This window comes from Sycon ciliatum, chromosome 3 (genome assembly GCF_964019385.1).
Source record: "Sycon ciliatum chromosome 3, ocSycCili1.1, whole genome shotgun sequence".
NCBI lineage: Eukaryota > Metazoa > Porifera > Calcarea > Leucosolenida > Sycettidae > Sycon > Sycon ciliatum.
In genome coordinates, this window is record NC_088645.1 from 23833185 (window position 1) to 23847603 (window position 14419).

Genomic DNA, 14419 nt, shown 5'->3' on the forward strand with positions numbered 1-14419 from the left:
AGCACCCCGAAGACTACAACTGGTGAAAATTTGATTTTAGCCTTAGGTGTGGGAAGACGACTTTCGAGCAAGCCCTGATGACGTAGCATGAGCTTTCCAGCGGAATGCATCAGCGCACCTGCAGAATTTTTCAATTGAACGACAGTAGAATAAATTGTTTGCTATGTTCTTCCAACGTCGTGAACGCTCCGGTATTCTGTGCCCTTCCAAGCACCCTGAATGTCCTTCCTAGGTGAATTTGCCTCCAGTGAAGCGTTGTTGATACCGGCACTAAAATCGTCTCTAGACATATGCACCCAGTGCTGATAATGTAAAATGTTGAAACCGTGATAATAATTGTTGACGATGCAGAGAAAGGTTGATAGCCGCTGTCGCAGGGAGAGTGAAGCCGCTGGAAGTAAGAACGGGGAGCCCGTTCGTATCACCTGAACATCCAGACTTCAAAGCAGTCTGCTTGACCGAATCGGACGGTGCTGACTATTTTCTTCGTTGTGTATCGTGAATACACCGACAATGATGAATTACTACATGACACACACGGTACTGGTGAGTTAATTTCTAGTTTTTCTTCGTATGCTCTAGCCTGGAGTAACTGCTCTCTTTGGCAAATTCCTATTCCCTGGCGTTTTCTAAACTTCCGTTTAGCCCCAGCACCCGCAAACATGCATGCACATCCACGTGCAGCTGCTCCGCAGGCTCCCAGCTCCAGGCACTCGTGCGCCCACGCACTCGCGCGCACACACACACACACACACACACACAAACACATAATTATACAGAAACACACACAGACACACACACATACACACAAACACACACAGATACACCACTGGCGTACCCAGTGGGCCATTTTCGGAAAATTATAGTTTTGTATTCTGCATCATCATGTGCCCGTGACCAACCCGTGACCAACACATGAATGCTTGGGCTATCTTCAAAATGGAGAGTTCGTATAGAAATGGTTGCCCAAATACAACAAAATTGATTTTTAAAGTACTATCGTAAAGTCCGCTGCAAACACCCACTTCGCAGCAAACACCCACCCCAGCGTGTCCATACTATATTCGTCTTTTTCAGCCAAAATAAAGTTGTACAAAATCGTTGAACTTGAAGGTTGAATGCGTACGAAAACGACTGTAATGCCTACAAACTGCCTATGTCTTACCAGGAGGCTTTGCTAAAAGCGATTGTAATGATCTTGCATTAAAGAAAAACGTCTGTCGAGATTTCCTTTCCTATCGATAAGTGAGTCGTCTTCGTATCAGTTCGTTCTCCATGTGGTAAAGCCGTCAAATCTACCTGGTTTTCAAATCTTAAAATTTCTGATTTTGCTTGCCAGAAAAATAAAAATCAACAACAACAACCGCGGTGCCACGATAAACGCAACAGGACTCACAACCTTTTCCAAGCTGGCCTGTATGCACCCCGTACTTACCCTCACGTACTCAACTTTTGTTCCGTTGGCCTGGGTAGCTACTTGCGCGCCCGTATTTGCCCCGCACAAATATATGTGTCATGTCGGACATGTACACAATAGCGATGTCATGGCTACAACATATATGTTATCAATTCGGGTTTCGTTACGGTTCACACCAGACCACCAGAGATACCAGTTTATTAGAGTCGGTAAAGCATATATCTCACGGGACGAGGACAGATTTTTAGACACCAACATTAGGGAATGGATTCGACTTCTCTGGCTAGATTATCGAGAGTTTGGTTATATTAGAGTGAACTAGAATAGAATGTACGGTGCAATGCATGAGCGCGCACATTATTATGTGTATAGCCCGACTATGTACACTATAAAGGGATGTAAATAGATCAACTGTACGGTGGTTTTTATGTGCAGGGGCAGAAGGAGGGCAAACGGGCTACAAATGTGTACGGTACTAATTATAACATGCAGGGGCAGCGGGGAAATGGGTCAAATATGGTTATAAAGTATGTACGTACGAACTACTGCATGCAGGGCTAGGGGTAGGGGGTAATGGGTCAAATATAGAGGTTATAAAGTGTGTACGAACTACTGCATGCAGGGCTAGGGGTAGGGGTAATGGAGTGCGTATGAACTACTGCATGCAGGGGTAGGGGGTAATGGAATGTGTATGAATTACTGCATGCAGGGGTAGGGGGTAATGGAGTGTGTATGGATTACTTCATGCCGGGGTTGAGATCCAAATATGGGATGCGTATAACATTTACATTCGTGTTGCCGTAGCAACCCCACCAGGTCATCAACCAATATAGTTGATCCAAGTATCCATTCAGCCCCACGCGCTCAACTTGATGAATCGAGAAGTTTGGAGAGTGAATTTGACACTTAGTTCGAATCTCAGGTTGAAGGTTGAAGATTGAAGGTACTTTACATCAAAAGCGGCAGGAGTTATACGATAATAAAAGGATCGAAAATGACAAAGATTCAGCAGAGGCGGAAAAAAGCCAACCAATCAGATTACAGATAGCTAGTTGCTAAGTAGATTTGACCAATGGGAGAACAAGGAGAAATGCATACTACTTATGAATTGACTAAACAGCGTACACGAAAAGGCAGTTAGCTGACACAACATTCCATGCACTGATATTTGATAATGATGATAAGTATATACAAATATGACAGTTGCCGTACTAACGCATTAAGGTAGCTCAATAGGAAAAACTTGGTCCGAAGATTGTACAGTTTTACTTTTTCTACACCTTCCTACATGTGTATGTATGTATGTATGTATGTATAACTCATAATCACAAGGTGATCGTAGAGGCATTAAAAAGAGAATTGTGAATGATGTCTCCTACATGTGTACTGAGTGAAAAAACATTCCTTGGGGGGGGGGGGGTGGTAATTGAGGGGAACACGTTCAGCCAACATGACGTAAGCTAGTACCGGCATTAGGTCGTCGTACAACCCGGGAGAAACCGTCAACTGCGGAGCCCGATACGACATATACATGACTGCATCCAAAAAAAATCGGTCGGCGCTCAAAACCTGGGTCGGCCGGGTTACCCGAAACAAGGGACATTTTCGGTGTCGCCTCATCTTACAATACTCCCACTTGATTTCGAAACAAGACCAGTTTAGCACGGCCGCCAGAGCGCATGATATGCATTGAGCAGCGGGTCTGCAGCCTGTATGTGCTGTATGTACGTACTATGTGCTATGTGCTATGTGTTTTGTGCTATGTGCTATGTGCTACGTACTAATCTAGACTGTTTAACCATGGTTGCAGTGTTCATGCTCGCAACGTCCAGTGTGACATCAGTCGATAGGTACAAAACGTGTATAATTATGTAGATACTGGATAGGTATCCGGGGTAGCGGCATGAAGAAACGTGTAGGATGTCAAGCAGCGTGCATGCCCCGCGTAAATACTCTCCGGGGCAGGGTGTTGGGTTGAACACGGAGTAAGAGATGGGGAAAAAGAGAGAGAGAAAGAGTGTTTCGCGTGTGTATGTGTGCATGTGTGTGAGAGAGAGAGAGAGAGCGCACGTTTGTGCACGTGTTGATACGTGCATGTGAGCATAATCTCAGCATCTGCATGTGTGCATACAAGTGTGTTTGTGTGTCTGTGTTCTGTTTGTGTGTATGTGTGTGTATATGTGTTCTGTTTGTGTGTGTATGTGTGTGTGTGTGCGCGCGCATGCGCGTGTTTATGATTGATAGAAAGATAAGGAACGAGGCCTTTTGAATGATGATAATCTTCAACGAGACATAACTGGTCATTGGCCGACGTTATGAACGGCGTGGTTGCTTCGACTTCAAGATGTCACATAGCTCGCTGTACGGGATCCAGCCAAAGCTTAGCAGCTGCTGTTCGCCCTTCCGTGCTGTCCTGCGGCTGGTTGATATGGCAACGGCGGTGGGGCGGCTGTCATAGGCTGCGTAGTACCATGCGGACGCCTTGCTCCACCTTGTGACAGAGTCCAGACCAGTGAAGTTCTGCTCATAGTAGTGCTGACGGAGTCGGAGCGTTTCCAAACGTACCTGCATGTCAAGAACAAGCACGGCCATGCACACATGTATGAGGGATCTGGGAAAGTTGATGGGAAGCAAGTAGGGGTTGGGGGTTGAACAGTGGGTGCTAGGCTAGTTGGGAGACATTTCCCCCATCCTCTGCTGCCGCCATCTTCCACCAACTTACTCAACCCCATTGACTCCCCACCCTGCCACCCCAATCCACCCCTACCCTGTCCCCTTGCCCATCCCCTGAACCACAACTCTACAACTAATGTAGCATCCCGAGTTGTGAGACGTTTTCCCCATCATCTGCAGTCACCATCTTCCACAAACTTAGTCAGCCCCATTGACTCCCCTACCCCCCCCCCCCCCCCCCCCACCACTCCAATTGAGTAACCCCTGCCCTGTCCCCTTCCTCATTCCCTGAACCACATTTCTACAACTCCTACCTGTGCCTGCACATCGTGCAGCTTCTGTCTGCGATGGTGGCGTGACGTCACCTTCACCATGTAGCCTCCAACTGCTTCAGCCTCCTTCCAGACACCATAGCGACGCATGATAGCGACCAGCTGCTGATTGTAATCGTACAGGAGGTGCCGGGCAGGGGGTAGAAACTCTCGCATGCCATCGACGATCAGGGCTTCGTTAATGGATACGTCGGCTCTCTGCGGCGACGGTGGTTTGTAATCAGACACGGCGCGGAACAGCTTTCCGAGAACCTTTTGAGATCGGTAGGACTTCTTGCTGGGCTTCTTCAGGAAATCGGGGAACAACTTAGCACGGTGACGCATGCTCATTACCACGGCGACTCCAGTCTTCGGATAGTCTACAGCTCGCGACTGCATTTCAGCCAGTTCTAGGCAGATCGGGTCCAGGGCCTTGAGCAGCGAGCGATCCGCCTTGGCGTGATGTGCGATGCAGATCTGTCCGAGCATGTCGGTTTTCATATAGTCGGCGAAGAAACTGCAGATGTTCTCGATAGTGACAGCGTCCTGGACTAGAGGTGGTGCTGTGTCGTAGTCAGCAGGCTCCACGATACGCCCGGGCAACAATGCCGGCTCCCACGTGACAAAGTACTGATCACCGTCCAGATCGGATCCGCTGCACTCGTTCGGGTGTGGTCGCTTGCCCTTTGCCGGGAACACCAGGCAGTTAACCAGAGCGGACAGGTAAGCATTGCCGGCTGGTGGGCGCACGGCATTCAGCAGTCGAATATCACCGGGATGCAGACATGGGTTCTTGGCGATGGCCACAAGTCCGACGATGGGCACGACATCACCCTGCTCCGATATCTGGATGAGCACCTCGCCGTAGTTGAGAGTTTTGCTCTCATCAAGCACACCCATAAGCAGTGCCGCCTTCTCGACATTGATGTGTGCCTTGTCCTCGAGGCGGAGCAGGTAGTTCTGGCGGTAAGCCAGCAGAAGGCCTTGCAGGTAAGGATCCCGGCCGGGGCTGATTCCTGCGGCCATCATGGCATGCATGGTGGTGGTGGTGGCGTAGACCTCCTGAAGACAGTGACTTGCTGCAATTTCCACCATAGCTGCCTGCACAGACATGTGGCCAAGAGCAAGATGGCATACAGGAACAATTTCAAACACTTGCCGCCTCTCCCTCTCCCAGCAATGCCGACGGCTTTATCTCAAAATGAGTGTGTCCATGTGTGTGTGTGTTTTTGTGTTCGTATGTGTTTGTGCATGGAAGGGGGGGGAGGGGGGGAGGGGGGGAGGGGGGAGGGGGGGGGGGGGGTAGAGCAAAATATACTGCATTCAAACATTCTGTAATGCATGTTGTTGTTGTTGTTGATTTTTATTTTGCTTCGCAAGGCCAAACGGGCAATGGTGCCCAATTCTATGGAAGCGAATTTCAAAAGGGAGAGAGCTACGGGGAGAGAGAGAGAGAGAGAGAGAGAGAGAGAGAGAGAGAGAGAGAGAGAGAGAGAGAGAGAGAGAGAGAGCATGTCAGCTGAATGTAGCCAGCCATCTGCACAGAAGCACCATGAATAATTATGATGAGGCTGTAGATGCGGGCAGGCATAGTGGGATGGTCTAAGACCATGATTGAGAAATAGAGGGTACCGGTTCAAGTCCTGCTTGGAAGCGGAAGGATTTTTCCAGCCGTGCTGCGACCCACAGTTAATTGGGAACTCGTGGCCTGGCACGAGGGAAACATGAATCGGGGCGAATTGAGTTTTCGGTCTTTCGGACCACTTTTCTGGTGGGCTGATCTATTCACCTCCCACCGCTTTAGGGGCTGCATATGCACCCTAGATCTTTGCAGGGTGGTGGTGTTCCTGAGGATGTTGAACACTTCGTCTTCTTAATCGAACCGTTAGCTTTTTCGGTAGATGAAGGCGTACGAGATTGCTAGCATTATTGTTTTACAATATTAAGTCAACGGTGCTTTTGGTAATCCTGCTTTAAAACGCTAGACCACATTGCAACGGCCATGCCCATCTTCATTCTTACCTTTCGGTCTTCTATGATGAAGTTCAGCTTGCCGAGCATGACGCCCTGCAGTCCCATGAACACGTCATCCTGTATGTCGAGAGTGCTCAGCAGCAGGATGATTTCGCGGTTGAGATGACCCGGGAACCGCCGCGCAACCTGGATCACCTCCAGCTGCAGGTGGCTGCTCTCGAACTTGCGCATGCTCGGGCGCAGACGCAGCTTGAGATGCCGCGGAACAGTGCTGCAGACGGCCACGACGCCCTTGAAGCCGGCAAAGCGGATCTGGAATGCTGCCGCCTGCCCACTGGTTTTCAGCTGCGTGCTAGTCAGGGCTTCCTTAGCAAACTGCACACGGATAAAATGCGTAAAATGAACTTTGTAAAAACACACACAAATTCATTTGGACACTATATGTTCAGTGGCATAATGACATTGATGCGTGGATAGCGCAGGGTTTGAGTTTACACGGTAAATTACACTAGTGCACTGTATAGCAGGGAATGTTCGGACGGAACTTATTTTCGGACGATTTCGTACGCGGCCTATTTTGTACTAAAATCAATTCCGTACTAAAATTAATGTGAAATTATGTACACTATACATGATGTACATTGGCGCGCGCGTACTGCATGCCAACACATGCTTTTAGCATGCAGCACAGTACGAAAATAGAATCCGTACGAAAGGTCGGAATCCCGCCTTTTTCCGGAAATATTCCAGTCCAAACATTTTCTGCTATACAGTATATTGCAGTGTTATGCTTTAAATTCCTAAGTTTCTTCCTTTCCGACCCCCTCAACTATTGAATACTTGAGAGAGTGTGAAAGGACTAAGAAAACAATGTCCAACACACCGCACATACACGTATCTACTGGTAAACCTGTCTCACATAGAAGCCAGGCCGTTTTTGAATACAAGCCTGATTTTCAAGATCCACTATCGGCACATACGGCTGGTTTTAGTGCTGACATACGTTATAAGTAATGATAATAATATTAATACTTCAAGTATTACACAGTTGCGCGTAATGGAACATTAACCTTAATTCGGCCGTCACACGAATTCAGCGAGTACTTGCAATTTTTTCTTTTGTTTCGGGTTGTATTGGACCAATCAAGCACGTTTATAAGTTTGACGTGAATATGTCCATGCGTTATGGAAATATTTATGTGTTCCCAGAAGGGAACGTTGGCCAGATCGCGTACCAAAATGACCCTGGTTTTTATGAAAGGAAGATACAATATGATATAATGAATTATGTTGTCTTCAAAGTGTTTGTGGAACAATGCTAACATGAACAGGCAGTAATGGAGAAGAAAAAATATGTACTAGTCGTCCAGAAATGTTTCTTAGTGTTTTCGGCTGCTACCGTTCGCGTCTCGTATGCACCGTGGCATTCGAACCACGATCGAAATGCAGTCGAACTCCACCCTTAGAGCAGTAGCATATTGTGGTTTGTCTGCACCATGTAAAACGACATTGTGTTGTCGACATTCTGTGGTATCAAACGCCCTTATATCGTGCATCAACCGCAAGACCGGCACTGGTGGTTCTGGGCGGGGTCGGCTTTCATAAAATAAGACGGCGATCTCAGGATGAAACTGGATGTAGGACATCGGCTGGGGGCTCACGGCTGTTTGAAAAATTGGCACTCTCAGGTCAGTTGTAAGAATGTGGTGGCGAAACAAAAAGAATTGCAATGACTCTCTCAAGATTTTCGGTCTCAGAGCTAATACTGGCCTTATCCGCGTCGAGGGTATCGTGCGGCACTTTCTCGTCCAATTTTGTTTATAGATGTACAGGGTGTGTATACCCTGTCCCCGGGGGAAATTGCAATTCCGCGGCCGCGGTTTTTTCCGCGTTTTTTGCGGTTTTTTAAAAGACCGCGTTTTCCGCGATTTTCCCGCGTTTTTTGAACTTTTTTGTTGCACTACACGTACACACAGTGCACTTTTCGGTCAGCAACGTCTCATCGTGGCGGCTTTTTACTCAAATATGACGAGTGCTTACACCAGAGACTTGTAACTGATTGATTTCACTACATACTCACTGAAAATTGCCGCACATCAATATTATTCACCGCATATTTACCGCAAATTCACCGCAAATTATGCCATATTATGCCGCGTTTTTCCCCGCGTTTTTTGCGATTTTTCTCCGCAATTTTCCCCGGGGACAGTATACCCCACGATTGGTAAATGCGTGATGCTGTAGGGATCTCGTGGTGATCATGAAGGGATTAGTCCAGTTCCATTTCAGGACGTCTATCATAAACACCAGTCTATTTCACCCAACACGTCGCTCCAGGGTTGGGTTTTTTTTGCTGTCGTACTCACTATCAACAGGACAGGCACCAACATCATCATCCTCTCCATTCGTCACCTGGTAGCTGTCTAGGTCCATATCTCTTGCAGGTTCAATAAACTTCGTGTTGTGACCTTTATCATCCGTTGAATCATCTGAATACTTCTCTATTTCACTGTCCACATTCAGATCAACGAGAAGTGGTGAGCACACATGCTCTTTCCCTGGGCACTGCAGATTCACTGAATCATTAGCACCATGCAGTGAACTGAGTTGTGAATTTGCAGTGCTCAGGGAAGGAGCCTGAGTGCTCACCACTTTTTTCGAATTATGAAGCTGTAGGATGCCTTACCCCTATGGTGCTTACTTTTCAGATTGCCAGTAAATGTCAGGCTCGCAAACATCGCTGTATTCCGCATGCTACTGAATCATAGAATGACCAAATTTGGTTACCATGGAGACGGTCCAATCACCATCAAAACATCAAAAAGGCTCCATCAGTTATATATCCACGTTTACGGATGTTACAAACAATGAATATGCGCTAGATATACTGGTTCCAGAAATTTGGTGAAAATGAGGTATATCTGGGTCTCGGATCAGGCCAACGTTCCCTTTTGGGAACATCGAAGAAAGTATTTATGTGCCATGACCAAATTTTCGCTGAATCTTCAGGCCAGTTGGGTGGCCATAGTAGCAGAGTGCACTTCTTACGTTGGATTAGTCTGATAAAGACTGTTTTTCACACCAGAATTCTCAATTGCTGAAGTACGGCCGAATACCGAAAATTCACGACATTTCGCCTAATATTCCGATATACTTGAAAATTTCAAAAGTCTGACAAATATTCCAAGATTCATGATCATCGGCCTTCCAGATATGTACTTCAAAAAGAACATTAACAGAAATGTGAAGGAAATGTGAATTCCCCTTGACCAAATCCCAAGGGGAAATTATGTTCCCTTTTGGGAACATTGGCTTAATATTGTGCAACACTAATGTTAGGTTCGCGGCTGTCTCTTGATGAATCTTTTCGTTGTTCTAGTTCAGTATAAGGCCGCGGTCACACATGAAACCTTTGCGCCGCTTTTGCGGAGGCGAAAAGCATAGCTACCGCAGCCGCTTTGGCGGAACACACGATGCAGCGGTCACACATACATGTAGAATACAGTGCTGATCAATGCTCCGCTTTGGCGGAGGGAATGCAAATGCAGCACGTCCTATGAAATTTTAGATGTTCTTGTACGAGTTGAAGCGACCTTCGCTTGTACAAGTAGAGCTATCGTGGATCGCTGACAGGCTGCTGAATGTCTCCTGTCAAGTACACTCTTGGATTTGGGGCACATTCACTGGCGGCCCAGTAGTGAGCCAGTGCTGGTGTATTTGAATAATTATTAGTTTACTTTACATCAATATCAAATTCAAATAGTTGTATAGCAGGGTGTCGTTGCCTCCTCCATGATCCATCATCGACCCCAGCGACTGCGTGGATGCCTGCAGTTGCAGTGAGGGTGTGGCAGAGTACTCTACTACTCCCTGGTTGCAGTCCTAGTGCTGCATACTCCGGTGGACGCATCGGTTGGAGAGAGAAGGAGAGAGTTGGAGATCGTCCGCAATCGGGGCCAATGAGTTGGGAGAGGGATTCCCTCACCAACTATCCACTCATAACGATGCAGTATCGTTTGGGAGATCTCCAGAACGTACAGTTCATTGGCAAAGAAAAACAAAATGAAAACTGAATACCAAACGGCAACCAAACAACACCAGAACTCAATGGAGAAGTAGCACACCAAACTCCAAAGCCATCACCATGCAGGTTCCGCCAAAGCGGATCCGCGAAAGCGGAGGTTCCGCTCGCATATGTTTGGCGTACCGAAATCCAAACTTTCCGCCAAAGCGTAACTTACGCCTCCGCCGTTGCCGAGGCAACGGCGGAAGCGTAAGTCACGCTTTGGCGGAACCGCCAAAAAAGTGCATGTGTGACCGCGGCCTAATTAGTTGTAGATCATCGCTCTCCATGCCGGCTGGTCCTTTGCCCGCTCAGTCGCCAGGTCGAGATCCCGCACTGCACATTAAGATTACCTGGTTCGAATACAAGTCTTGTTTAAATAGTCGCCTAGTCCTGGCATCGGCTTCTACAGAAATCATCGAGACCTATTATTATGCAACATGCTTCAAGAACGAAATAGAGGTTGAGACTTCGGCGATGATTTTGTTAGGAATGGGTTTGCTCCCACACTGGAGCTCGCGCTATCCCTAGTGATGTTTGTGCCTGGAGAGCACTATATAAGTGGTGCTCTTCAGGCACAATCTTCCTCAGCCTACTCAAGCTCAACTGATGAGGGGTGAATTCCCCGAAACACCGTGCATTGAGCAGGGAGTGGTGCTTTCTTGCAGGTTTGCCGAGTCAAAGGTTCGACGGACTTCTCGTGTTCTCTGGATGGCAGTCGTGAGTCAGTCAAGTGTCAAGTCGTCGGCGGAGTAGCGCGAGCTCCAGTGTGGGAGCAAACCCATTCCTAAAAATGCTTCAAGAATGTCAGAAGGAATAGTTTAGTGTTCCATGGTGGCTGCATTTTTTTTCTCGTCACACAGAAGGCTAGTTCCAAGCCTGGTTTAATGACTTCTCGACCCCTGGAAAGCTTTGGTGATGTGAAACTTGTCACATCACCTCAGAAGTGCTCAAAGTGGCTGGGAAAACCAATGACAATGGCGTCTAATGATAGCAGGCAAAGAACTATCTTGCAATCAACTAGAGGTAGCAAGTCAGAGTGCTCTACCTGCGATGAACACGGCAAGCTTTGCACTGCGGTACAATCAAGGGTGTCGGTTAAGCTACGGTCACTACGGCATTGACCATACCACTCTTTAGCTCAGGCACCGTGTGAATCAATAAAATGCACTGATCTGGGGTCCGGTTTTCGAAAAAATATTAATATTCTGAGGAGTCACCGCTCTCAAAAGGTAAATTGTGCCTCAGATTGCTGGTCGTACCACTCTAAATTATCTTCCGACGCCCCCTGAGACGACAGTACAAACATAATCACTTACCTCGTGGCTGATCATGCCGATGCCGTCGGAGAATGTGTACGTCTTCTGTTCGAGGACGGCTGGTGTCTTGATATCTTCCACGATGTCGTACTCGTGTTTCTGAATGACAAGACGACCGGATGTTGACGTGCTGGAGAAGCACTGGCCCATGCGTGCTGCATACTTGGCCACATTATTGATGCCCTGGAAGTCGCCCATCCACTGGCGAATTGACGATGCCGACACATTACCGGTAGTGCAGACGAACCAGCAGGCATGCTCACGCAGCTGGCTGTTGGACATTGCCAGAAAACGGTACTGGCGTCCGCACAGCATGATACCCTCCACCAGCTTTCGCTCCACGTTGTCGAGGATATCCTGCAAGGGGTGTTCCGCGTTGCCAACTCGCAGCCGCTGCTGATTCTCGTCGACAAAGTGCACGCGGAGAAAGCTTTGTATCAGCCCTGGGTTCTTGCGAATGTAATGTCTCAGTACCCGGTTCGGTATGTCTAAATCCGGCCCCATGGCGTACGTGGTGAGAGGCGTGACGTTGAGCCGATAGACCCAGACGTGCGTCTGGCCTCCGTCACCCGCGTCCGGCTGCTCACTCAACGGTGGTCTACCGTCTGCATCATCACCGCCCGCAGCAGCTCCTCTGGCGACCAGAGCGATGCCATCGCGCAGATCGGCCAGTGGATACTCCATAACCTTCCACTCTGCCGAATAGTGGCGCAACGCCTCCAATGCTCTGCCTTGCTCCAGTGCCTGGAAAAACTCTGAACTGAGCATCTCACGGTAGATCAAACCCTGCGTGACGAGTACCTCCAGTTGAAAGAGCTCCCGGAACCGATGCCGATTGCTGTAATTCAAGGCTATCTGATCGTACCGAAGACGGCTGAGTGTAATCGGTAGAAGCATGACGTTGACACCTTGCGTAACAAACTCAAGATCCTCGTACTTGTTTTGTAGCTCGCGGACGAAACGCCTCAGATGGGGTCGACCGCTTCCGTCTAAGAGCACGTGGAAGTATTGTCCCAAAACGTCGCCATCAGTCGTGAATGTGTCCAGGGTCCGTTCCCAGAATGGGGACTGTGCATCGTCAAAAACGTACTCCATGTCGTTCGACAGTTCTTCCTTGGCCTCGAGGTCGTTGGTGAGTCTCTCCTGCGGAATTCGATACACCTCTGCAGCCAGGTTAAAGCAGAGAGCTAGCTGCTGCGCCGTTCCGGACCTGTCTGCAATGACAACGTAGTTATGAAGATCCCACAGTGAGAACTTGAGCATATAGTGAAATGCGTCTGAGGAGATCTGCAGCGATATTGTGTTGTCATCCAGGTTCATGGTACACTTGACAGCCTTGTACTCTGGTGACGAAGACCAGCGGTGGAAGAAGGTGTTTCTGCGTTCCATGAATACACCCAAGGAGAAAGATTGTACCGAAACTGTGCTGATTTGCTCAGGTGGGGTGAGGTATATTGGTCGTGACTTGTTCGACGGATTGACATAGAGTTTCCTGCCGTTGATGCGAATGCCCAGTCCTACGTTGCTCACCTGGATAATCTGCTGCATGACCGATGTGCTCTCCACGCGCGCAAACGCGTAGGACTTGCCGCTGCGCGAGTTGTGCTTCACGGAGCAATTCAGCACTTGCAAGGTGAACCCCGACTGGCTCTGGAGAGCGTCCACGACCGCCTTGGCTTTCGTACCTCTCGGAAGATTGCCGATATGTAGCTCAGGTTGACTTGCCGTTGCTGACAGATCAGGCAAAGCAGCTGCAGCTGCCGCCATGGCTTCGCTTTTCGTTGTTGTAACAGGTTGTGGAATTGTGTGTTGCTCCCTACAGGTTGTGCGGCGGAAAACGCCCGATCCTGAGAGATAGTTGAAAATCACAAGCAGGTAATTGTGAGTCTCCCCGCTGTTGCCCGACACTGCCCTGAACGCTCTCTGTGCCCTGCCTTAGTAGACTACTGGAACTCTCCGTAGTTTACTCTAGCTTTGTATGATGTAGGATTTCACGTACTGCACCTGTTCAAACCGGCACCGTTTCTGCACCAGCCATTCATTTCACCTACAATACATGTACGTACATGCATAGGTCAGATGGGGGTTCGCAGAACAGGAATCGAAACTTTCGTTACTGTTTCTTGCCCGCTGCAAGACCCCAATCGAAATCCTGATAAAGGATACAAACGAACGTCTAGCGTCTACTACTAGTACTAGTAACTAATTATTATTATTAGTAATACTTATTTATAGCTGTACCAGATCAGATGGAACCACGCTACTGACTACTGAGTACTACTACTAGTACTACAATGACTGATGTATACGTGACAGGCTGACAGCTTCGTTCACCGCAGCAGTTGGTTATACAACTACGTAACGACAGTGACTGTCACGTGACGTAACTCGTTACTTGAATGACTGGTACAAAGTGGTAGATCTACACACATTGTACGTAACATGGTGCAAGCTCCGCCAGTGCAGGTCAGTTTCGGTGCGCGCTAGGGGAAAACCCGTGGCCAAAACTAAAGCTGTAACAAAACTTCAAAAGACCGACTCAGTGTAAAGGTCCGTAGATCTACGCGTAGATCTACGTGATGGCAACCGACTCCAGCTTGGTGCGCTCACATACCGGTAATAATGGTCCATAGCCTCATAGTCATCACATCAGTCATAGGGT

At 48.2% G+C, this 14419-nt stretch overlaps 1 protein-coding gene across 1 annotated transcript; it reads right to left on the reverse strand.

The window, feature by feature from the left end:
• Positions 1-2311: 2311 nt before the first annotated feature.
• On the reverse strand, positions 2312-13821 carry LOC135811820 (uncharacterized). Its single transcript, XM_065325066.1, has 4 exons — positions 11758-13821; positions 6424-6750; positions 4405-5502; positions 2312-3982 (listed from the first exon to the last, which is right to left on the reverse strand). The coding sequence occupies exons 1-4, from the start codon at positions 13522-13524 to the stop codon at positions 3731-3733; spliced, it is 3444 nt and encodes a 1147-aa protein (XP_065181138.1). The 5' UTR covers positions 13525-13821; the 3' UTR covers positions 2312-3730.
• Between the last annotated feature and the right edge of the window lie 598 nt (positions 13822-14419).